Genomic DNA, 26,321 nt, shown 5'->3' with positions numbered 1-26,321 from the left:
AGTGGCGCTGCAGCTCACGCCTGAAGAGAACTTATCCGACACAGGCACCGCCTCAGCAGGGCACATCTCGGCCTTCCTGGAGCTTAGGAACACTTGAGAGCACTTCAGCGCTACACTTGGAGGCTGTTTCAAACGGCAAAATCACCCCAAAAAGCACACAAATATGGAAAACGCAGCAGTAAAAAGACGGCAAAGAGGACACTCGTTTACAGCCCGGGAGCTGAAACAAGAAGGCAGGAGGCCACCATGTGCGTGTCGTGCGACTCAAATCTTTTGCGGCCCTGCTGTGCACGTCTGCAAATGACCACAGAGCGCCACTCGCGCTGATGTGGGGATTCAAACAAATGTCAGTGAGCAGGCAGATTTGTAAATGAGGAATCCGCAAATAATGAGGATCAACCGTACTTGGGGAAAAAAAAAAAAAAGGAAATGATCTTTAAATCTATTCACATTTGTTTTCCTTTTTTTTTTGGGTCTCGCCACACGGCATGCGGGATCTTCCTTCCCTGACCAGGGATGGAACCCCTGCCCCCTGCAGTGGACGCGCGGAGTTCTAACTACTGGACCGCTGGGAAATGCCCCCTACTATTTACATTTTAAAATATAGCTCAGCGTGTTCTATACACAAGATATAGGCGTATTAATTAAAGCAGTTTTCCGGAAAGCCTCTCTCTTCTCACTGGACACAGTGAGAGAAGATGAGTAACCAGAGCTCAGGGTAACCCCGCCACAAGCAGGATAACTGCTGTCACCCGAGGAGAGAGGGAAGAGAGGAAGCAGGTCAGCCGCTCCAGCCCTCTACCCAAGCAGCAGGGAGATGCCTCCCCATTGGGAGCTAACTTTATAGAATCCCGGGAAGGCTGTGCTTCCCAACTTGGCTGCTAACTATACTGAAGAAGAGAAATAAGAGCAGTTATGATTGAAAAGTTTTCCCCAATTAGAAGCCCTCCCTGTGGCTGAGACAGAAAAGGATGCTGAGGGGTAAGAGGAAGGTTGAGCAACAGTGATGCTGGGCCAGATGCCTAGCCCAGGGCAAATCACCAGGAAGGGGCTTTGACAACAACCTAAAAGTCAGGATAAACTGATAAAGAAAACGTTAACTAAATTATACCATCCAGGTGAATTACTTCCAGGCTACTCTCAAATAATCCATTTGCACCTGGAAGCTAAGCCCAGCTATTGAAGAGAGATGTCACTGGGATACTTTGATACCAAATAATCATTTACAGTTTTCTGGCTGACTTGAAAAGAATGCCGCTACCTGACCCCAATGTTCACTGCAGCACAATTTACAATCGCCAAGACATGGAAGCAACCTAAGTGTCCATCGACAGACGAATGGATAAAGAAGATGTGGTACATATATACAATGGGATATTACTCAGCCATAAAAAAGAACGAAATAATGCCATTTGCAGCAACATGGGCGGACCTAGAGATGATCATACTAAGTGAAAAGTCAGAAAAAGCCAAGTATTATATCACTTATATGTGAAATCTAAAAAGTGATACAAATGAACTTATTTACAGACATAGAAAACAAACTTACGGTTACCAAAGGGGAAAGGGGGCAGGGGAGGGATAAGTTAGGAGTTCAGGATTAACAGATACACACACTACTATATAGAAAATAGACAAACAACAAGGACCTACTGTATGGCACAGGGAACTATATTCAATATTTTGTAATAACCTATAAGGGAAAAGAATCTGAAAAAGAATGTAGATAAATATATATATATATATATATATAACTGAGTCACTTTACTGTACACTAGAAACTAACAACATTGTAAACCAACCATACTTCAATAAAAAGATTTTTTTGGGGGGGCTTCCCTGGTGGCGCAGTGGTTGGGAGTCCGCCTGCCGATGCAGGGGACGCGGGTTCGTGCCCCGGTCCGGGAAGATCCCACATGCCGCGGAGCGGCTGGGCCCGTGAGCCATGGCCGCTGAGTCTGCGCATCCGGAGCCTGCGCTCCGCAACGGGAGAGGCCACAGCAATGAGAGGCCCGAGTACCACAAAAAAAAAAAATAAATAAATAAAAATAAAAAGATTTTTTAAAAATGCTGCTACCTGGAGCTCTGCAAGAACCCACCTGTTCAAATCGTCACCATGCCTATGCTCACGGCTGCAGAGCCATATCCATGCACCCCCAATGCAAAAATAATCGCTATCAGGGAAGTGCGTTAAGCGCAGAAAGGGCAAAACTAAAATTATGTATGACTTAAAGTGTCATAAAAAGCCAGCTTTTATACTGCTTTTTCTCCAATACATGAAATTACTGAATCCCTTCACTTGAAAGATGCTAGCATTTACTTTGGAAATGCATGAGGATTCTGCAAATAAATTACATATGTCAGGTTCCCATTCTAGTATGTCAATTTCCTATATAAAAAGTACCATAACGGGGACTTTCCTGGCGGTCCAGTGGTTAGGACTCTCAGCTTCCACTGCAGGGGTCACGGGTTCGGTCCCTGGTCGGGGAACTAAGATCCCGCATTTCGTGTGGCACAGCCAAAAACAAAATACCATAACAATACCATTTTAAGCCCTCTTCAACTGAATAATTCTACTATACTATGTCCTAAGGACAGAGTCTACACCTCAGTCACCTTTGTTCTTCCTCATTGCTGAATATTCAGGACAATTTTTTAAACGGCTTTTCAGTACAATCAAACTTTGGAAGAGGCCAAGAATCTCCACAGTACCCTAAGGCTACCAATAATGAGATTTTATCTGTAGTACTCCTTCAAATAAGATTTACCATTCTTTTTTTTTCAATCTTCTTTTTTTCTTACTGAAGTATAGTTGATGTACAATATTATATGTAGGTTACAGGTATACAATGCAGTGATTTACAACTTTGAAAGGTTATACTCCCCATATAGTTATTATAGAATACTGGCTATATTCCCTGGCTTGTATAATGTTGGAGTATCTTCTTTTATCTTCTTAACTATTACTTCCTTGGGGAAGCTTTTTATGTTTTGCTTGTTTGCTTTTTAATTTTATTTATTAAACTATAGTTGATTTACAATATTGTGTTAGTTTCAGGTGTACAGCTTCAGATTCTTTTCCATTATAGGTCATCACAAGACACTGAATACAGTTCCAAGTGCTAAACAGTCAGATTTACGATTTTTTATGACACATGAACAGAACTGAAGTGGGGAATTTAAAATACATTTAGAAAGCAAGTTGGAAAGAAAACCTTAATCGTATGTTTTCTTCAATGTTTAGGCTGAAAACAAGTGATGACAGCAATTTCCTTTAGACTTAGTAACACAGCTCATCCACTGAGATGTCTTCCCTAAATTTCTTTAGGAAAAGCCACAACCAGTCTTAAGCGGTAGAAAAAGAGATGCCCGCAGAAGCCACGAAGGGGAGTATATGAGGTCCTCTTACCTCACTGTAGGAGGAGTGAAAAGAAAAGCAGGCTCTGTACGAACTCTCTCCAGTCCTAAAGTGAGATGAAAACACAAAATTAAAGGTCACTTATCAAAACTAAGCTAAGTTCTAAATTTCAAGTCTTCTTATTCAGGCTCCTGCAGTATGAAATCACCTTACCAAAAAGAATTTCTTCCTGGGACAAGGGGGAACTCTTTCCAGAAATGTAAATTTTTGTAGACATTCTGAATGGCCAACGTTAAGGAAATTTGCTAAAACGTGGTGATCAGTATGGGACTCCTCTACTCCACCAAAGGCTTCTACTTCATACAACGTCAGTTCCTAACTCCCTGCCAAGCAAGACGCCCTGTCTCTAACCCTCTCATCTGTCTAACTCAAGTAGACCCCAGGAAATACTGGCTAATGGTATTAGCCAATAGACAGCTTTGAAAGCTGCATCTCTTTAGTTTAAATAGAGTTTAAATTTCAGAAGTTATTTTCCACAATTATAATATATCCTCTTCTTAGGCTTAGGCTAGATTGCATTTCAACTATCGATTTACCTCAAGGCAAGGCTTCTCTCGAAAGACACTGCTTGCTTACCTCACGATGACATTGGTTTTTCTGGCTCTTTCTCCAAACCACATAGTGGATGGCTTAATGCTGATTGTGTGGAGTGGAATTCTATTTTTGGAGGTAACGCCACAGGGTAACTTATTCCACTGAAAATATTCCTCTGCCTAAAAAAGATTTTAAAAATATAGTAAAGCAGTTTAATATTTTCAACAAATCTGTTTGTAGGCAGGGTCTCAAAAACAAATGTAGATGAGTTTTCAGACATGAAAATATATATATATATATAGACATGAGGAAACAGGTAAGCCCAAATTGAGGAATGTTCCACAAAACAACTGACCTGAACTCTTCAAATATGTCAGTGTGATGAAAGAAAAGCAAAAGGTTTGAGACTTGATCTACATGAAAAGAAACTGAAGAGGCCTGAGCAAATGCAAAAGATGATTCTTAATAAAATCCTGGATGACTGTATTAAGAACAGGAGGCCCTGCTCTTCCCTCCACAAGCCATAAAGGACATGATGGGGACAACTAGGGAAATTTGAATATGGACTCCATCACATCCAGTAGGGTCGTATCAATGCTAAACTTCCTGAGTGTGGGACCTGTACTGTGGTCGTGCAGGAGAACGTCCTTGTTTACGGCAAAGTGTCATGGCATCTGCAACTGACTCTCAAGTGGATTGGGGGGTGGGGGTGCTAGTTACACAGAGACAGACACAGAGTACGTCAGGGAGCAGACGTGATGGTGTTAACACACGGGAAGCCAGAGGAAGAAGACGCAGTGTTTGTATGACCCAGTGATTCCACACCCGGGTATATATCCAGAAAAAAAAAACAGAAACACTAATTTGAAAAGATACATGCACCCCAATGTTCATAGCAGCATTATTTACAACTGCCAAGATATGGAATCAACTTAAGTGTCCATCAACGAATGAATAAAGAAGATGTGGTGTATAAAAATATATACAATGAACTACTACTCAGCCATAAAAAAGAATAAAATTTTGCCATCTGCAACAACATGGATGGACTTGTAGGGTATTATGCTAAGTGAAATAAGTCAGACAGAGAAAGACAAATACTGTATGATATACGTAGAATCTAAAAAATACAACAAACTAGTGAATATAACAAAACTCACAGATATAGAGAAGAAACTAGTGGTTATCAGTGGGGAGAGGGAAGGGGGAGGGGCAAATAAGGGCATGGGACTAAGAGGTACAAACTCTTAGGTTTAAAATGAGCTACAAGGATATATGGTACAACACACGGAATAGAGCCAATATTTTATAGTAGCTATAAATGGAATACAGCCTTTAAAAACTGAATCACTACATTTACAACTGTAACATATAACATTGTACATCAACTACACTTCAATTTAAAACAAAAGAGTACATGGTGTTCTTTGTACTAGTCTAACAAATTTACTGCTTTAAATTTTTTTTTTTTTTTTTTTGCGGCACGCGGGCCTCTCACTGTCGTGGCCTCTCCCGTTGAGGAGCACAGGCTCCGGACGCGCAGGCTCAGCGGCCATGGCTCACGGGCCCAGCCGCTCCGCGGCATGTAGGATCTTCCCAGACCGGGGCACGAACCCGCGTCCCCTGCATCGGCAGGCGGACTCCCAACCACTGCGCCACCAGGGAAGCCCTGCTTTAAAATTTATCGAAATAAAGTTGGAGAGGAAAGTAACATGTGTTTTTAAAAGGTTGAAAACCAATGGGACTATTTTCCCAAAGACATTACATTTAGATAGGAATCCTTCGAAACCATGAACACTCCATCCAAATCAAATATCACTGGAGCACTTTTGGTGCTGTTTCTCACGAGGCTGTGGGTGAGAGTGCTCCAGGGCTGTGCAGGCTGCTCTGTGGAATATTTTTAAGGCTATGTGACCTGAGACACATACCTTAAGCTGCTAGAAGTCGTGTTTCGAGGCGAGTAGCCATGTGGGAAATGACAGGGGGTGAGTTAAGCTACTTTGTGGTTTGTGAGAAAATTTAGACCAAAAAGAAATCTGCCAATTAAAATATTTACGGGGCATGGTAGGGGCAAAGACTACAAGTCCAAAAGAAAAAGGACAAAACAGTTTCTACTTTGTATCTACATTGTTTTTATCCATCCACTAATTCACTGCATGTGTATGTGTGTGTGTACATATACAAACAGGATGATGAAATAACTTCATGGTGCAAGTTATAGTATGCAGCTGACCAATCATCAAAAGTAATTTCTTACCTAGTAGCTCTCCTGCAGTGGTCTGAAATAGAATCTTCCACACTATGGATAAGAATCGTTTTTTGTTGTTGTTGTTTTTAAATTTTGCTTTCCTTTAGTGCTGAGCAAGTTTACTTTAGGATTTTGGCTGATGGAGCTAGTATCACTGTTTTCTTTTTAATTTATTTATTTTATTTATTTTTATTTTTGGCAGTGTTGGGTCTTTGTTGCTGTGCGCAGGCTTTCTCCAGTTGCGTCAAGCGGTGGCTACTCTCCGTTGCGGTGCACGGGCTTCTCATTGCGGCGGCCTCTCTTGTTGCAGAGCATGGGCTCTAGGCATGCAAGCCTCAATAGTTGGGGCGCACGGGCTCAGTAGTTGTGGCGCACGGGTTTAGGTGCTCCACGGCATGTGAGATCTTCCTGGACCAGGGCTCGAACCCGTGTCCCCTGCATTAGCAGGCGGATTCCCAACCACTGCACCACCAGGGAAGCCCTAATATTACTGTTACACTGATTATCTAAATGTATAAATGCACTGTTTACTAAAATAAAAATTACTCAGCATATGAATGCTAAGATTAAAGATTTAGAGAACAATTAGGATTACACATACCCCTACATGTGAAGATGACTAATTAGTAGCAGTGACATTGAATGACAATATAAATTAAAATGGAAATGTTAAAGGCCAATTTAAAATTTAACACCTGGCAGGTAATAAGAGAAGAGAGTTCTATGGTGGCATCAGAAAACCAATTACCAGTGAGTTTCAAAGACACTAAAAACATTCATTTGAAATTGGACCAGCAATACATGTAACTATTTCAAAATTCAAAGCAAAGTTATATCTAGATATTTATCTCAAATGAGGAGAAGGAAAATAAAGTTTATAAATGCGCACGTGTCATGAGTCTCAGAAGTAAATCACGGGCTTTTCTGGTGGCACAGTGGTTAAGAATCTGCCTGCCAATGCAGGGGACACAGGTTCAAGCCCTGGTCCGGGAAGATCCCACATGCCGTGGAACAACTAAGCCTGTGAGCCACAAATACTGAGCCTGTGTTCTGGAGCCTGTGAGCCACAACTACTGAGCCCACGTGCCACAACTACTGAAGCCCGCACACCTAGAGCCTGTGCTCCACAACAAGAGAAGCCACTGCAATGAGAAGCCTGCGCCTTGCAAGGAAGAGAAGCCCCCCACTCGACGCAACTAGAGAAAGCCTGCGCAGCAACGAAGACCTAAGGCACCCAAAAATAAATAAATAAATAAATTTATTTTTTAAAAAAGTAAATCACAACGGGTTGTGATTCTTTTCTTAAATTATAAGCTCTAACATGTTACTAATTTCCTTACAAATAAACTGTTCATTACATAAGTCATTACAAATAAACACGTATCAATTGTATAAATATATTTCATTAATAATTAAAAGTACTGAGACTCTGGGAGGGCTCATGCCAAGGAATACTTCCCACAACGTCTGCTGCCAGTGTCCTTGCCCCACGGTGAGCCACAGCCCCCACCCCCACCCCCACCTCTGCAGGAGACCCTCCAACACTAGCAGGAACAAAAGCCTTAAGCCAAGAAAGAAAGGACACCAAACCCTGTGATCCTCATGCCACAGTTGAAGACCCATTGTGTCTCAGGAAATGGAACAGAAAAAAACCCCAAAAAACCTACCCTTTGTAATAGAGATACACCAGAAATACATCTACACATGGGACAACTCCTACAGAACACCTACTGAACGCTGGCAGGAGACCTCAGACCTCCCAAAAGGCAAGAAACCCCCCACGTACCTGGGTAGGGCAAAAGAATAAACAGAGACAAAAGGATAGGGATGGGACCTGCACCAGTGGTAGGGAGCCGTGAAGGAAGAACGGTTTCCACACACTAGAAGCCCCTTTGCGGGCGGAGACTGCGGGTGGCGGAGGGGGGAAGCTTCGGAGCCGCGGAGGAGAGCGCAGCAATGGGGGTGCGGGGGCAAAGCAGAGAGATTCCCGCACAGAGGATCGGTGCCAATCGGCACTCACCAGCCCGAGAGGCTTGTCTGCTCACCCGCTGGGGTGGTTGGGGCTGGGAGCTGAGGCTCGGGCTTCAGTCTGAGCACAGGGAGAGGACTGGGGTAGGCGGCGTGAACACAGCCTACAGGGGATTAGTGCACCACGGCTGGCCGGGAGGGAGTCCGGGAAAAGTCTGGAGCTGCCGAAGAGGCAAGAGACTTTTTCTTCCCTCTTTGTTTCCTGCTGTGTGAGGAGAGGGGATTAAGAGCGCTGCTTAAAGGAGCTCCAGAGACAGGCGCAAGCCACGGCTAACAGGGCGGTCCCAAGAGACAGGCATGAAATGCTAAGGCTGCTGCTGCCGCCACCAAGAAGCCAGTGTGCGAGCACAGGTCACTATCCACACCTCCCTTCCGGGGAGCCTGTGCAGCCCGCCACTACCAGCGTCCCAGGATCCAGGGACAACTTCCCCCGGAGAACGCACGGTGCGCCTCAGGCTGGTGCAACGTCACGCCGGCCTCTGGCGCCGCCGCAGGCCCGCCCCGCACTCCATGCCCCTCCCTCCCCCCCGGCCTGAGTGAGCCAGAGCCCCTGTATCAGCAGCTCCTTTAACCCAGTCCTGTCTGAGCGAAGAACTGATGCCCTCCGGTGACCTACACGCAGAGGCGGGGCCCAATCCAAACCTGAACCCCGGGAGCTGTGCGAACAAAGAAGAGAAAGGGAAATCTCTCCCAGCAGCCTCAGGGGCAGCGGATTAAAGCTCCACAATCAATTTGAGGTACCTGCATCTGTGGAATACCTGAATAGAAAACGACTCATCCCAAATTGAGGAGGTGGGCTTCGAGAGCAAGATTTATGATTTTTTCCCCTTTTCCTCTTTTTGTGAGTGTGTGTGTTTCTGTGTGAGATTTTGTCTGTATAGCTTTGCTTCCAACATTTGTCCTTGGGTTCTATCCATCCGTCTTTTATTTTTTTTCTTTAAAAATTTTTTTTTCTTAATAATTATTTTTTCTTTTAATAACTGTATTCTATCTTTATATTATATTATTTTATCTCCTTCCTTCCTACCTTCCTCCCTCCCTCCCTCCCTCTCTCTCTCTCTCTCTCTCTGTCTCTCTCTCTTTCTTTCTTTCTTTCCCCTTTTATTCTGAGCCATGGGGATGAAAGGCTCTTGGTGCTGCAGCCAGGAGTCAGTGCTGTGCCTCTGAGTTGGGAGAGCCAACTTCAGAATACTGGTCCACAAGAGACCTCCCAGCACCACATAACATCAAACAGCAAAAATCTCCCAGAGATCTCCATCTCAACACCAGCACCCAGCTTCACTCAACAACCAGCAAGCTACAGTGCTGGACACCCTATGCCAAACAACTAGCAAGACAGGAACACAACCCCACCCATTAGCAGAGGCTGCCTAAAATCATAATAAGTCCACAGACACACCAAAACACACCACCAGACGTGCACCTGCCCACCAGAAAGACAAGATCCAGCCTCATCCACCAAAACACAGGTACTAGTCCCCTCCACCAGGAAGCCTACACAACCCACTGAACCAACTTTAGCTACTGGGGGCAGACACCAAAAACAACAGGAACTACAAAGCTGCAGCCTGCAAAAAAGGAGACCCCAAACACAGTAAGATAAGCAAAATGAGAAGACAGAAAAACACACAGCAGATGAAGAAGCAAGATAAAAACCCACCAGACCTAACAAACGAAGAGGAAATAGGCAGTCTACCTGAAAAAGAATTCAGAATAATGATAGTAAAGATGATCCAAAATCTTGAAAATAGAATAGAGAAAATGCAAGAAACATTTAACAAGGACCTAGAAGAACTAAAGATGAAACAAGCAACGATGAACAACACAATAAATGAAATTAAAAATACTCTAGATGGGATCAATAGTAGAATAACTGAGGCAGAAGAACGGATAAGTGACATGGAAGATAAAATAGTGGAAATAACTACTGCAGAGCAGAACAAAGGAAAAAGAATGAAAAGAACTGAGGACAGTCTCAGAGGCCTCTGGAACAACATTAAATGCACCAATATTCGAAGTATAGGGGTTCCAGAAGAAGAAGAGAAAAAGAAAGGGACTGAGAAAATATTTGAAGAGATTAGAGTTGAAAACTTCCCTAATATGGGAAAGGAAATACTTAATCAAGTCCAGGAAGCACAGAGAGTCCCATACAGGATAAATCCAAGGAGAAATATGCCAAGACACATATTAATCAAACTGTCAAAAATTAAATACAAAGAAAACATGTTAAAAGTAGCAAGGGAGGGCTTCCCTGGTGGCGCAGTGGTTGAGAGTCCGCCTGCCGATGCAGGGGACACGGGTTCGTGCCCCGGTCCGGGAGGATCCCACATGCCGCAGAGCGGCTGGGCCTGTGAGCCGTGGCTGCTGAGCCTGCGCGTCCGGAGCCTGTGCTCCGCAACGGGAGAGGCCACAACAGTGAGAGGCCCACGTACCACAAAAAAAAAAAAAAAAAAAAGTAGCAAGGGAAAAAACAACAAATAATACACAAGGGAATCCCCATAAGGTTAACAGCTGATCTTTCAGCAGAAACTCTGCAAGCCAGAAGGGACTGGCAAGACATATTTAAAGTGATGAAGGAGAAAAACCTGCAACCAAGATTACTCTACCCAGCAAGGATCTCATTCAGATATGATGAAGAAATTAAAACCTTTACAGACAAGCAAAAGCTGAGAGAGTTCAGCACCACCAAACCAGCTTTACAACAAATGCTAAAGGAACTTCTCTAGGCAAGAAACACAAGAGAAGATAAAGACCTACAATAACGATCCCAAAACAATTAAGAAAATGGGAATAGGAACATACATATCGATAATTACCTTAAATGTAAATGGGCTAAATGCTCCCACCAAAAGACACAGATTGGCTGAATGGATACAAAAACTAGACCCATATATTTGCTCTCTACAAAAGACCCACTTCAGACCTAGAGACACATACAGACTGAAAGTAAGGGGATGGAAAAAGATATTCCATGCAAATGGAAACCAAAAGAAAGCTGGAGTAGCAATTCTCATATCAGACAAAATAGACTTTAAAATAAAGACTATTAGAAGAGACAAAGAAGGACATTACATAATGATCAAGGGATCGATCCAAGAAGATATAACAATTGTAAATATTTATGCACCCAACATAGGAGCACCTCGATACATAAGGCAAATACTAACAGCCATAGAAGGGGAAATCGACGGTAACACATTCATAGTAGGGGACTTTAACACCCCACCTTCACCAATGGACAGATCTTCCAAAATGAAAATAAATAAGGAAACACAAGCTTTAAATGATACATTAAACAAGATGGACTTAATTGATATTTACAGGACATTCCATCCAAAAACAACAGAATACACATTTTCCTCAAGTGCTCATGGAAAATTCTCCAGAATAGATCATATCTTGGGTCACAAATCAAGCCTTGGTAAATTTAAGAAAACTGAAATTGTATCAAGTATCTTTTCTGACCACAACGCTATGAGACTAGATATCAATTACAGGAAAAGATCTGTAAAAAATACAAACACATGGAGGCTAAACAATACACTCCTTAATAACGAAGTGATCACTGAAGAAATCAAACAGGAAATTAAAAAAATACCTAGAAACAAATGACAATGGAGACACGATGACCCAAAACCTATGGGATGCAGCAAAAGCAGTTCTAAGAGGGAAGTTTATAGCAATACAATCCTACCTTAAGAAACAGGAAACATCTCGAATAAACAACCTAAACTTGCACCTAAAGCAATTAGAGAAAGAAGAACAAAAAACCCCCAAAGTTAGCAGAAGGAAAGAAATCATAAAAATCAGATCAGAAATAAATGAAAAAGAAATGAAGGAAACGATAGCAAAGATCAATAAAACTAAAAGCGGGTTCTTTGAGAAGATAAGGAAAATTGATAAACCATTAGCCAGACTCATCAAGAAAAAAGGGAGAAGACTCAAATCAATAGACTTAGAAATGAAAAAGGAGAAGTAACAACTGACATTGCAGAAATACAAAAGATCATGAGAGATTACTACAAGCAACTCTATGCCAATAAAACGGACAACCTGGAAGAAATGGACAAATTCTTAGAAATGCACAATCTGCCAAGACTGAATCAGGAAAAATAGAAAATATGAACAGACCAATCACAAGCACGGAAATTGAAACTGTGATTAAAAATCTGCCAACAAACAAAAGCCCAGGACCAGATGGCTTCACAGGAGAATTCTATCAAACTTTTAGAGAAGAGGTAGCACCTATCCTTCTCAAACTCTTCCAAAATATAGCAGAGGGAGGAACACTCCCAAACTCATTCTACGAGGCCACCATCACCCTGATACCAAAACCAGACAAGGATGTCACAAAGAAAGAAAACTACAGGCCAATATCACTGATGAACATAGATGCAAAAATCCTCAACAAAATACTAGCAAACAGAATCCAACAGCACATTAAATGGATCATACACCATGATCAAGTGGGGTTTATTCCAGGAATGCAAGGATTCTTCAATATACGCAAATCAATCAACGTGATACACCATATTAACAAACTGAAGGAGAAAAACCATATGATCATCTCAATAGATGCAGAGAAAGCTTTGACAAAATTCAACACCCATTTATGATAAAAACCCTCCAGAAAGTAGGCATAGAGGGAACTTTCCTCAACATAATAAAGGCCATATATGACAAACCCACAGCCAACATCATCCTCAATGGTGAAAAACTGAAAGCATTTCCATTAAGATCAGGAAGAAGACAAGGTTGCCCACTCTCACCACTCTTATTCAACATAGTTTTGGAAGATTTAGCCACAGCAATCAGAGAAGAAAAGTAAATAAAAGGAATCCAAATTGGAAAAGAAGAAGTAAAGCTGTCACTGTTTACAGATGACATGATACTATACATAGAGAATCCTAAAGATGCTAGCAGAAAACTACTAGAGCTAATCAATGAATTTGGTAAAGTAGCAGGATACAAAATTAATGCACAGAAATCTCTTGCATTCCTATACACTAATGATGAAAAATCTGAAAGTGAAATCAAGAAAACACTCCCATTTACCACTGCAACAAAAAGAATAAAATATCTAGGAATAAACCTACCTAAGGAGACAAAAGACCTGTATGCAGAAAATTATAAGACACCGATGAAAGAAATTAAAGATGATACAAATAGATGGAGAGATATACCATGTTCTTGGATTGGAAGAATCAACATTGTGAAAATGACTCTACTACCCAAAGCAATCTACAGATTCAATGCAATCCCTATCACACTACCACTGGCATTTTTCACAGAACTAGAACAAAAAATTTCACAATTTGTATGGAAACACAAAAGATCCCGAATAGCCAAAGCAATCTTGAGAAAGAAAAACGGAGCTGGAGGAATCAGGCTCCCTGACTTCAGACTATACTACAAAGCTATAGTAATCAAGACAGTATGGTACTGGCACAAAAACAGAAAGAGAGATCAATGGAACAGGATAGAAAGCCCAGAGATAAACCCACACACATATGGTCACCTTATCTTTGATAAAGGAGGCAGGAATGTACAGTGGAGAAAGGACAGCCTCTTGAATAAGTGGTGCTGGGAAAACTGGACAGGTACATGTAAAAGTATGAGATTAGATCACTCCCTAACACCATACACAAAAATAAGCTCAAAATGGATTAAAGAATTAAATGTAAGGCTAGAAACTATCAAACTCTTAGAGGAAAACATAGGCAGAACACTCTATGACATATATCATAGCAAGATCCTTTTTGACCCACCTCCTAGAGAAATGGAAATAAAAACAAAAATAAACAAATGGGACCTAATGAAACTTCAAAGCTTTTGCACAGCAAAGGAAACCATAAACAAGACCAAAAGACAACCCTCAGAATGGGAGAAAATATTTGCAAATGAAGCAACTGACAAAGGATTAATCTCCAAAATTGATAAGCAGCTCATGCAGCTCAATAACAAAAAAACAAACAACCCAATCCAAAAATGGGCAGAAGACCTAAATAGACATTCCTCCAAAGAAGATATACAGACTGCCAACAAACATATGAAAGAATGCTCAACATCATTAATCATTAGAGAAATGCAAATCAAAACTACAATGAGATATCATCTCACACCAGTCAGAATGGCCATCATCAAAAAATCTAGAAACAATAAATGCTGGAGAGGGTGTGGAGAAAAGGGAACACTCTTGCACTGCTGGTGGGAATGTGAATTGGTACAGCCACTATGGAGAGCAGTATGGAGGTTCCTTAAACAACTACAAATAGAACTACCATATGACCCAGCAATCCCACTACTGGGCATATACCCTGAGAAAACCATAATTCAAAAAGAGTCATGTACCAAAATGTTCATTGCAGCTCTATTTAGAATAGCCCAGAGATGGAAACAACCTAAGTGTCCATTATCAGATGAATGGATAAAGAAGATGTGGCACATATATACAATGGAATATTACTCAGCCATAAAAAGAAACGAAATTGAGCTATTTGTAATGAGGTGGATGGACCTAGAGTCTGTCATACAGAGTGAAGTAAGTCAGAAAGAGAAAGACAAATACCGTATGCTAACACATATATATGGAATTTAAGGGAAAAAAATGTCATGAAGAACCTAGGGGTAAAACAGGAATAAAGACACAGACCTACTAGAGAATGGACTTGAGGATATGGGGAGGGGGAAGGGTAAGCTGTGACAAAGCAAGAGAGTGGCATGGACATATATACACTACCAAGCGTAAAATAGATAGCTAGTGGGAAGCAGGTACATAGCACAGGGAGATCAGCTCGGTGCTTTGTGACCACCTAGAGGGGTGGGATAGGGAGGGTGGGAGGGAGGGAGACGCAAGAGGGAAGAGATATGGGAACATATGTATATGTATAACTGATTCACTTTGTTATAAAGCAGAAACTAACATACCATTGTGAAGCAATTATACTCCAATAAAGATGTAAAAAAAAATTAAAAGTACTGAACATCTGTGTCTGTTTCCTAATTAGGAAGTTTACGGTAATGGAATACAGTGATGTGTAGTTGCATGACATTGATCTACGAACAAGATCTCAGCCTCAGTTTTTACGTTTGTAAACTGAAGAGCCAACAAAATGGAATTTGAGATTCCTTCTGGACCTAAAATTCTGTTTTTCATGGATCACACAAACAATAAGAGAAACACTTCACCACATACCTTTGGATGCCGACACGCATGGATCTGAGTGTCACGGTCTGTTGTGAGATGATGAAGAATGTCAGGCATGTTTCGAAACATGTCTAATTTATTCACGTGAACCTGAGGAAAACAATACAAATAAAGCACATTATTGGAATTGTATTTCCTGTAAATAAAGTGTTAAGGGTAATTAGGCAAGGGCAAATCATCCAGTTAAAACTAAGTCTTTCTTCTTCTTCGAAGCCTAGTTTTCAGCTATTTCAACGCAGGACGCTGAGATCCCATTTCCAGCAGTCTGCGTTACCACCCGTTGTGGGTGGTAATGAAGTCTGGCGACTCGGCTGGTGGATTTCATTGGATCGATCCATCAAGAGTCATTCGATTCACATTTATTGTGCACCTGCTCTATGTCAAGCTTTATTCTAAATATGGGGTGTACTGCAGAGAACAATCAAGAATCACTTGCTCATGGAATTCCCTGGCGGTCCAGTGGTTAGGACTTGGCATTTTCACTGCCGGGGCCCGGGTTTGATCCCTGGTCAGGGAACTAAGATCCCGCAAGCCATGAGGCACAGCCAAAAAATAAATAAAATAAAATACTAAACAAATGAATCACTTGCTCATGAAGACACACACAACACGCTGCATACGGGCAGCTGGGGGAGAGGGAGGCCAGTGGGACGAGGAAGTGGAGACCCAGGTCCTCCCTTTCCACACACCTTGTTATTGGATGAAAAGGAGGAGGGCAGATGCAAAAAAGCAAAACAAAACAAAACAAACCTCAGCCACCTTTAGAATTTTAAAGCGAATACGTTTTAAATTGTTAAAACCCACATGTCGGTTTTACTTGAATCGTTTTCTGGGTAGTTTTGAGTAAACAGCAAGTACTTAAATTAATACAAGGATAATGAAATAGCACTCCTCAAAAAAGTATGCTCATTTTGAAGTCTGAATAACAAAACACTTTAGAATAATGTTAAATCGCTGTGGTAATTAATACCAAGACAGCTATAGCAAGAACCCGAGCATGAGACTTCCCTGGTGGAGGAGTGGTTAAGAATCCGCCTGCCAATGCAGGGGACACAGGTTCGAGCCCTGGTCCTGGAAGATGCCACATGCCGCAGAGCAACTAAGCCCGTGCGCCACAACTACTGAAGCCCGCGCACCTAGAGCCCGTGAGCCACAACTACTGAGCCTGCGTACTGCAACTACTGAAGCCCACGCACCTAGAGCCTGTGCTCTGCAACAAGAGAAACCACCGCAATGAGAAGCCTGTGCACGGCAACAAAGAGCAGCTCCCGCTCGCCGCAACTAGAGAAAGCCCGCGTGCAGCAACGAAGACCCAACAGATCCAAAAGTAAATAAATAAATTAAAAAAGAACCCGAGCATGACTTCTTACTTATCCTGTGATATCCTGTAACTTATCCTTATTCCTCTCACTACCTGTTTACTAATGAGTAACAAGAAGTAACAAGGAATTGACTTTTCTGGCCTAAGAAGGATATAAAAGCGGCAAATTCTGAGATGTACAGAGAAACAGGGAGAAACTTTCATCCTCACAAAAATGAAGATGCTTGAAAAGGTTGCCATAAATCATCTCTTAGGTCCCTCTATCAAAAGACCTCACCAGGGCCTTCCCTGGTGGTCCAGTGGTTAAGACTCCACGCTTCCACTGCAAGGGGGCGCAGGTTCGATCCCTGGTCGGGGAACAAAGATCCCGCATGCTGCCCAGCATGGACATAAATAAATAAATTTTTAAATTAAAAAACCTCACTGTTCTCCCTTTTAAAATTCCTTCTCTAGAATTGTTTCTAACCCCTACAGAGGGATTAAGAGACTTGAAAGAGGGCTCACTCTGGGGTGCCTCCAGGGTCACCTTCCTAAGGCCTGCTTTCTCTTCCCCCACCTCCATCCCTGGACCCCTCCTCAGCCCAGGGTTTCTCCCTATGAGGCCTCAGAGCTGGAGGAGCTTCCAGTCTTTTCGATTTCACACACCACTAAAATTCACAAAACAAATTTGGGACTCGTAAGTGGTTGCTACCTTTATATTTTGCCAAGAGAGGACGTGAGAAAAAAAAAAAAGCAAATAGTAAAATGTGTGCACACACACAACCTATCACCACTGTGATTTTAATTTAAAGGACCGTTTGAACACCAAAAAACATAAGAACGACAATCTCAGAATGAAAGCAAGTCCTTCCCAAAATGGAGAATCGGCAGCTTTACACCAAAAACATTTGGACACAAAAACTTAAGGAAGGAAGAAATTAAGGAAAGAATGGCTTAGGAAGTAAGGGCTTAGGGAGGGAGGGAGGAATTTTTAAAATTGCAAATGCAGAAGCACTAAATCTTTTCAGTTTTACTAAATTACGTTGTATATAAGTGTTAAGTTCTTAGCACAAGTCTGTTAGCTGGGGGATAGATAGTAAAAGTTGATGAATGAAGTAGAATTTAAATGTCCGACTCGTTCCAGCGTTTCGTTTTGTCCAGAGTCGCCACCAAAACTCCATCTCCTCTCATGGGAAGTGGGCGCTGCAGGAAGCACTTGGCATGCTCACCCGGCTGCCCGGGGTCCTGAGAGCCCAGCATCGAGCCACCTGGAAGGGACGGGTGAACACTGGCTCCCAGCCTGACCTGATGTGAATCGTCCATGGGGAGGGGGCTCAGTGCCTCAGGACAGTGTTCTTCACACACTTCTGGCCATGACCCCCAGTAAGAAATATGTTTCCATGGCAACCGAGGATGCATACGCAGCATGTATGTACAGACGGTCCCAACTTGGGATGCTCGACCCAGGATTATTCAGCTTTGCGATGGTGAGAAACCAATATGCATCCAGTAGAAAACGGACTTCGGATTTTGAGTTACGATCTTTTCCTGAGCTGGCGGTATGATCCTCTCTCGTGATGCTGGTCAGCACCGCAGCAAGCTGCCGCCCCAGTGAGCCACGTGATCACGCGGGTGAACGGCCACCGTCCACACACCGACCACTGTTCTGGACCCAGGCAACCATTCTGGTTTTCACTTTCACTACAGCACTCAATAAATTACACGAGACACTCCCCACGTTACTGTAAGATAGGCTTTGCGTTACGTGATTTTGCCCAACTGTAGACTAATCCAAGTGCTGTGAGCACTTTTTTTTTTACATCTTTATTGGAGTGTAATTACGTTACAATGTCGCGTTAGTTTCTGCTGTACAACAAAGTGAATCAGCTCTATGTATACATATATCCCCATATCCCCTTCCCTCTTGCGTCTCCCTCCCACCCTCCCTATCCCACCCCTCTAGGTGGTCACAAAGCACCGAGCTGATCTCCCTGTGCTATGTGGCTGCTTCCCACTAGTTGTCTATTTTACATTTGGTAGTGCATATATGTCCATGCCACTCTCTCACTTCGTCCCAGCTTCCCCTTCCCCCTCCCCGTGTCCTCAAGTCTGAGCAGGTTTAAGGTAGCTGAGGCTAAGCTATGGTGTTCAGTGGGTCAGGGGTATTTAAATACATTTTGACTCAATGAGATTTTCAACTTACGATGCATTTATTGGGCCGTAGCCCTGTGGTTAAGTTGAGGAAGATCTAGATATGTACGTGTCTGATTCCCCACATAAATTTTCACAAGACAATGTTTATTCTGACTGTAGGCAATACACTCAGATATTTCCTAGTTCAATTTTATTCTCATTGCTGGTCACAAACACTGAATTTATTTCATGACCCACAGTTTTGAAAAACTACTTCCTTTAGGGGACTTTTCACCAAAGGGCTCTTCCCACTGTCAATTCCTCCCAAGAGGAAGCGAATAAACAAAGACGACAAACGCTGTCACGGTTTCCAGTCTGGCGGGGGGTGCTTTGGGGGGAAAGGGGGAAGGAGGGAAAAGGCAGAGTTGGGAGGATGGACAGGACCAAGAGGAAAGAAAGAGCCGTCAGGCACCTGGACTCCGAACTCCTCGCTGAGGTTGGTGAAGAGATACTCGTACCCGTAGGCGGCCTTGCAGCTCAGCCACACTACGTGGTATGGACTCCGCGTGATCCAGCTGCGAACCAGCTCCAGGATCCCGTGCAGACACTCCTCCTGGGCAGGAAGGTTCAAAGGCAGTTAACGCTTTTCCATTCTCAGGATTCCCAGATATTCACGCAAATGGAGACAATCACCATGCGATCTGTAATCTCACAAGCTTCCCTCTAAGAAATGCGGGCCGTGCTCCAGGGAGACGTACCCGACTAGGAATTTGGTAATATTTCGGATCGCAGAAAGTCGTGTCTAAGTACACACTCTGGATGTCTTTCACTCTGAAAACAAAAATGAAACAAGGGGTGTGACTCACCTCATGGGAAATAAAATATGGATAAAATCTAAACTCTTCGTTAGAGAGAGAAAATCTAAGACATCCAAATGGATGTTCCATTTGGAATTTTTTTTTTATTAACAACTTTGTCAGGAAATGATTTCCATATAACAAAATAACACAGGTTTTGCATATGTGGTTCAGAATTGTGACCAATTCACGTAACTACTACCGCAGTCAGCACACGGAATGTCACCATTACCTCGTTTCAAGAGGAAAAGTTTGCTTTACTGTTACAAATATTATTATAATCGAGTTAGATTTCTAATAGAAACAAAGGCTCATATTTGGGGGGAGGGGGGAGAACAATAAAACCTTTAAAACAGTGCAGCCTTAACATTCAAGAATTACGTAAAGCCCAGAGTACCTGCCCCCGGAGTGCAGAAGCTCCATTCGGGCAGCTTCTCCTTTTGCCAATCTGAAGTCTCCCGTGTACAAGACGGTCCCATTGTTGCCCTGAAATAAAAACCTGCAAAGGGTACAGACCTCAGTGACTTCTAAGTCTCAGACAAAATCCTAAGAAAGCAAATATATACTAAACCCACAGCCCATGTTGCCTGCCAAGCACAGCCGCTATGATAATGGACTTCCACAGCACTAAACCACACCAGGCACTCAGCTGCACCTTTTCCCAAAGGGGGAAAATAATAACATGATGGAGATATCGCTGAGTTTGCAAGAAATGTCCTCTGAAATACATCAGCACCTTCCACTGTGTACTGAGATCATCCCTGCTCATGAGAAAAATGAGCTGCAGGAAGCACTTGGCAAAATCCATGTGATGGGAAAATGCAAAGCCAGTGGAAAGACTGCTACTGAAGACTTCCATTGTAAGAAAGCCACGTTTCGAACGTGACCTGCACCTCAGTCCCCCAAGTTCAATTTGGAAGCAAAGATTACAGGAATTGCCATCATAAGACTCGAACCTCCCTGTACAGGTTATTTTCTAGACCCTACAAGTTTATTTCTACAAATATAATACATATCTACATAAAATAAACGGGCAAAATAGATGAGCCCCCTTACATAACTGATCCTGGGCAATGACCAGCTGGTAAGAGAGTCACAACAATCTCTTCCTTCTAAAAAGAAAATAAAAGAAGAAAATAATAATCATACAAGTTATCATTAGGACCCAGCTAAACAAAGCCCTCCTGAATACAACACACACAACTACTTCCCAAGAACGTGGTGTACCTTTCTCCTCATTTCCCCACTCTCCAAACCCTGGAAACAAGCGGAATCCTCACCCACAAACAAATGGTTAAACGTAGAGTCACAGTGTGACACAGCAATTCCACTCTTGGGTATACACGCGAGAGACGCGAAAACTTAGGTCCACACAAAATGCGAACGTTCACCGCAGCATTATTCACACTAGCCAGAGTAGAAGCAGCCAAAGTGTCTATTGGCTGACGATTGAACCGGCAAAATGTGGTCTAGCCATACGATGGAATATTCTTTGGCCAAAAAAAGAAATGAAGAACTGATACATCCTACACCATGGATAAACACTGAAAGCATTATGCAAAGTGAGAGAAGTCACGAAAGACCGCATACTGCATGAGTCCATTTAAATACGATGTCCAGAATGGGCAAATCCATAGAGACTTACACTAGACTAGCAGTGGCCAGGAGCTGGGGGGAGGGAGAAACAGGGTCCCGTATTTCTTTCTGGGCAATGAAAATATTCTGAAATTGATTGTGGTGATGGATACACAACTCTGTGAATACACTAAAAGCCACTGAATAGTGTACTTTAACTGGGGTGAATGGTACGGTATGTGAATTATGTCTCAATAAAGCTGTTATTTAAAAAAATAAAAATAAAAAGGAATTCCCTGGCAGTCAAGTGGTTAGAACTCCACGCTTCCACTGCAGGGAGCACGGGTTCAATCCCTGGTCAGGGTACTAGGTTCCTGCAAGCCGCATGGACAGTTAAAAAAAAAAAAAGTCTGATGCAGCCTGGTCCCAAGTCACCATGCAGCACGCTGTACTGTCCTGTTAGGCGGAGCCTCATGGGCACTACAGCCTCTCGGGGCTCAGTACGTGGTGGGGCAGAGCTCTGGATGCGTCAGCTCCCCACTCGACCATGGTAACTCCCCCTGGATGTCTGACATCGTTCGTTCCAAAGGCCCTTTAGAAGGGGCTTTCTCGCTGGTTGGAGCTGGAGACACACAAGTCTCAGTGGGAGAGCAGAAATGGAAAGGACAAGAGCGGGGTGGCTGGACTCAGCTCACCAAGAGCTACCTGCCGCCCAGTGCCCGATTCTGAGAAAGCCTTTCACCAACACACATTACAGGCCACCGGGCACTGACAGCATATCCCCAAAAGTGTCAGCTAACCGAGCTCAGGATGGTATTTAGGAAGGTTCAGGCCATCCCCTTCCCCTCCCTCAGGACAGTAAGTCTAGAAGTACTCCAATGCCTGATCTCCTCCAGGGAGGACATGTGAAATGTCAGCCCCTGTCCCATCACAGTCACACCACCAAGGACACCCTTCAGAGTTAAACGTGTCCACAGAGCAGGTTCTAATGGGGCTACGGAACAAATATTAACTAGATTTGCCATAAGATAGGAAAACACCGCCTAGCCCTAGGTATAATTATGAGATAAAAATAAATAAATACAGAAAAGGTGGGCTGGTACTCCCACTTACTATTAAAAAAGATAAATGCACAACACAAAAGTACCTGCCTCTAAATTTAAGGACAAAAAAATAAATTGGATCCACTTGGACGATGTCTTTTTCTTGAATACGAAAATGATTCAGAAAAGAAAATCACAATATACATAAATTTGCTGCAAAAACATCAAGCACGGTTTTATATCCTGAACATTATAATAAACTTAATAAATGTGACAATCACACTGTATGGTAACATCATTTCTATGGAGCTCCTACAGTTAGCATGTGATACTAAACAGAAGCAGTTCCCACATGGTCCAGTCCTTCGGATGCAGAAAATAAATACATCACAAACGTTTTTTCCCTACAAACTCACTCATTTACTATAAATTTTGTTCCTGGTTACATGAGCAATCAAATCAAGGAGAAAGATAAACAATCATTTAATGCTGAGATAATAATAATTTTTAAAAACACAGTATTTAATATTTAGTTACCTCGCCTGACGCTTCATCGACTAAAGATATCTGGGTAGGAGTTTCAATTTCAATGGATATCTATTAAAATAAAATAAGAGGTCACGTATACATTGCATTATACATTTTCATGGGTTTTCGTGGCTTTATATGCCTTTGCCATCTCAAACACAGAAAGGGAACTAAGAGACGTTACAGACTCTCTGTGGAACAATTTCTGATTTCACTATAATAATGGTTTAACAGCCCCAAAACACGATAAAGCTAATACAGTACCTTTCCTGAAGTTGATGTGGCAATATGGATTGAACGCCTTATAAACTTCCACATCCTCAGACACAGCAGTTCTACATCTATGAATTCAATTTTCCTCCCTTCACCTCCCCATGTATTCTATGTGTTTAGGTTTTCTGCTGCAGAACACAGTCTGCCATCAGTCCATGGTGTGTTGGCCTAATTCACAGATTTGAGCTGCTATGAAAAGGTCGGAGTGTACGTGCACATTTTACTAGAAGAGTGAGGAGCACAGAGAGGCATCCAGTAAGTAGCTGATGAATAAACAGAATTTCCCACCTTTTTAGCCCACTGATGTCATAAGATTTACAGTGACTGAAATTCAGGTGTGAAAATATCCTTGCATTTCTGGAATAAACACACTGCATTCACGATACACTATTTTTTAATACTGTGAGATTCAGTCAGCTATGACCTTAATTAGGATATTCACACGTGAAATGGCCTTTTTTCCCCCCATTTACTATCACTATCCATTCTGCCAGTGAGGTTGAGCAGCTTATCTTTTTAGTCTCTCCTACGATAGGGACCATTTGTTCTTTGAACATTTGGCAAAACGCACCTATAAAACCATCTGGGTGTGGGGCTTTTTTGAAGAAGAGATCTTTGAAAACTGTTTTAATGTCTTTGACGCCTACTTCTTTATTCAAGTGGTCTACTTTTCTTCCCTCAATTTGGTGTTTTCCTACTTTTCCAGTATTTATCCACTGTGTCTAAATTACTGAATATACTATCGTATTAATTTTCAAGACAAGGCACTGCTATTATTAATAGGTATTTTCCTTTTTATCATTCTGTATTTTTATATGCATCTTTGTTCTTTTAATCGATCTTGGCAAGATTTATCTCTATTTCGTTTTGTTTTCTTTTGTTTGTTTTGTTTCTTTGCTTTGGCCACACTGTGCGGCATGTGGGATCTTAGTTCCCCAACCAGAAATCAAACCCGCATCCCCTGCATTGGAAGCACAGAGTCTTAACCGCTGGACCACCAGGAAGTCCCTAAATTTACCTCTATTTCTCTAGAAAGCAGCTTTTACTTTTGTTAATCTTCCCTTTTATCTTCTGTGGTCGTTAGTCTCTATATCACTAACCCGTCCTTTTCTCTCTATTATTTTCTTCTTTCACATATCCTTAGGTTTGCTTTGTTGCTCCTTTTCGTTCTTCTTGAGTCAAAGACTTATTCCATTTAGTTCCAGTCTGTTTTCTAAGAAATGCATTTAATGCTCTCAATTTCCCTTCAAGTACTAACTTAGCTGTGCTCCACACACTTTGACATGTCACACTTTCATTGTCCATCAGTCCTAAGTATTGTATGTTTTTCTTTACAATTTTCTCTTTAACCTAGAGTTGCTGTGGTATGCATTTAGCTCCCATATGTATGGGATGATTTTAACTCTCCTTGTATGTCTGATTTCCAACATCATTGTATTATGGTAAAAGAACAGATCACTAGGAGTTCTTGAAACTTCTTTAGTGACGTAGTACATGCTCAGTTTTGATAAACATTCCAAGTTTACCCAAAGATCTCTTCTCTGTTCGGTTTAAAGCTCTGTGTTTCGATTGGTTCGCATGTGTTAATTACGCCATTTAAATCTTCTGTATATTCAGTTACTTCCTGTCTCCTTCATCTCTCAGCTTCTGAGAGTGGTCTGGTAAGCTCTCCAGCTACCACTGTTGAGTTGCCCCTTTCTCCCTTAGATTATGAGGTGGCCTTGAACTACATCCACTCAGCTCACCTGGAATGATCCTACAAGCCCCTTCCACGTACACTTCCAGGTTAGCGGTGGCCACAAGAAACACCTGTGTGAGATTTGGAAGGCAGAAGTGAACCAGCAGCCATTTTTCAATGCTCTGAAAGGCACCAGAAATTATAACAGCTCAGGTACGCTGTTGATCTGTTGGCTTACCTCACTGACATGGGCAGTACGGCGGCAGCTCCGTCTTCCGCTGGGTATCCTCCCGAGCTTCTTGGAGCCCTGGGCCACGTGTGTGGAACTCAGTGACCAAGGAGTGGGAGGCAGACATGGGTCCCCATTTGTCCCTGTGGACTCCAGCCTATCTCTGCTCTTCTCTCCTTCTTTTTCAGCTTTCCTTCCTGACTGCTGGCCAGACTGACCCACAGTAACTTCAGGCCTAATACCAAGGCCAAGGTTACAGCCTTGCTGTTGTGTCCCTCTGCAGAGGGGGGACGGATCCCACCCAACTGACAGATCAGAGGCTAAGACTGAAGATGCCACACATGAACCAAGAGAGTGTGAAAACACTGCGGTATGTTCGCTGTGGGACTATCTGGGGAGAGCAGGGTAGAAACCAGGCTGGGAGGAAGTGGTTTGTGTGACCTGAGAAAATGGGAGCAGGTGGCCTGGTTTTTATCATGGTTACAGGGTGGGCCTGGGCTTGCATGTTTGAAATCCATGTAGGCGCCAAGGAAGGGGCAGGCTTTTTTTTTTTAAATCAGTTTGCCCAGATGTGGGGCAAGTGGAGGTGGGAGCTGAAAGCTGCCAGCAATCAGACATCAAACATTCTTGGTGATGCTTGTTCAGACTTCTCTGCCAGCACCCCCAATTACTGACGGTTTAATCCATATCACAAACCCTAATGCTATCTACTCCTCGTGGTTCTTCCTCTGATCAAGCTCTGGGTGGTCAGGTATTACTGTATCCAGGTTGAGGCTACTTTGTCAATTGCATTTATGTTCATATCTTCTTGATACTATTAAAAGGTTGTTCCTTTTAATAGTAAATAACATCTTCTTTGACGCTTATGATATTTTTTTTTGCCTTCAATCTCTGTATGATATAAAAGTTGCCACTCTGGCATGTTTAGCTTCTAATTGTTCATTATATTTTTTCCTTTTTATTTTTTCCCCTTTAACCTGCATTTTTCCTTTAGAGTAATTTATGTCTCTTGTAGACCAAGACTGGTGGATCTTTTTTTTTTTTTTAGCCTAAACCAAGAATTTGTCTTTTGATCCAGGGTTGAAGAAAATTCATTCATATTCGTAGCAATAACTGTTCTAATAGAACTTGTGCCACCACCTTCGCGTTTTCAACGTGCCATGCTTTTTTCTCCCCTTCACCTTCTGTTGGATAGCTCCGTTTTCTTCTGCCAGATTCAAAATTACCCATTCTATTTTCATTCTGATTGTTATCTCTTTCTTATTATAAC

The 26,321-nt window shown here is 42.4% G+C and overlaps 1 protein-coding gene across 4 annotated transcripts in view; it reads right to left on the bottom strand.

The window, feature by feature from the left end:
• DCLRE1C (DNA cross-link repair 1C) overlaps nt 1-26,321 on the bottom strand; it is a 54,861-nt gene that overhangs the window by 11,530 nt on the left and 17,010 nt on the right. For 3 of the 4 annotated variants that reach the window (XM_032622103.1, XM_032622100.1, XM_032622104.1), the window contains 8 exons: nt 22,881-22,940; nt 20,782-20,837; nt 20,123-20,224; nt 19,627-19,699; nt 19,341-19,481; nt 15,424-15,525; nt 3,995-4,131; nt 3,410-3,464 (listed from right to left, as the gene is read on the bottom strand). In XM_032622103.1, the coding sequence (XP_032477994.1) occupies nt 3,410-3,464; nt 3,995-4,131; nt 15,424-15,525; nt 19,341-19,481; nt 19,627-19,699; nt 20,123-20,224; nt 20,782-20,783 (612 nt within the window). In that variant the 5' untranslated portion in view covers nt 20,784-20,837; nt 22,881-22,940. The remainder of the gene's footprint in view (nt 1-3,409; nt 3,465-3,994; nt 4,132-15,423; nt 15,526-19,340; nt 19,482-19,626; nt 19,700-20,122; nt 20,225-20,781; nt 20,838-22,880; nt 22,941-26,321) is intronic. The other variant, XM_032622102.1, reaches the window with a different exon arrangement.

Source organism: Phocoena sinus, chromosome 2, assembly GCF_008692025.1.
Source record: "Phocoena sinus isolate mPhoSin1 chromosome 2, mPhoSin1.pri, whole genome shotgun sequence".
NCBI classification, from domain to species: Eukaryota; Metazoa; Chordata; class Mammalia; order Artiodactyla; family Phocoenidae; genus Phocoena; species Phocoena sinus.
This window is presented reverse-complemented; position numbering and strand designations above follow the sequence as displayed.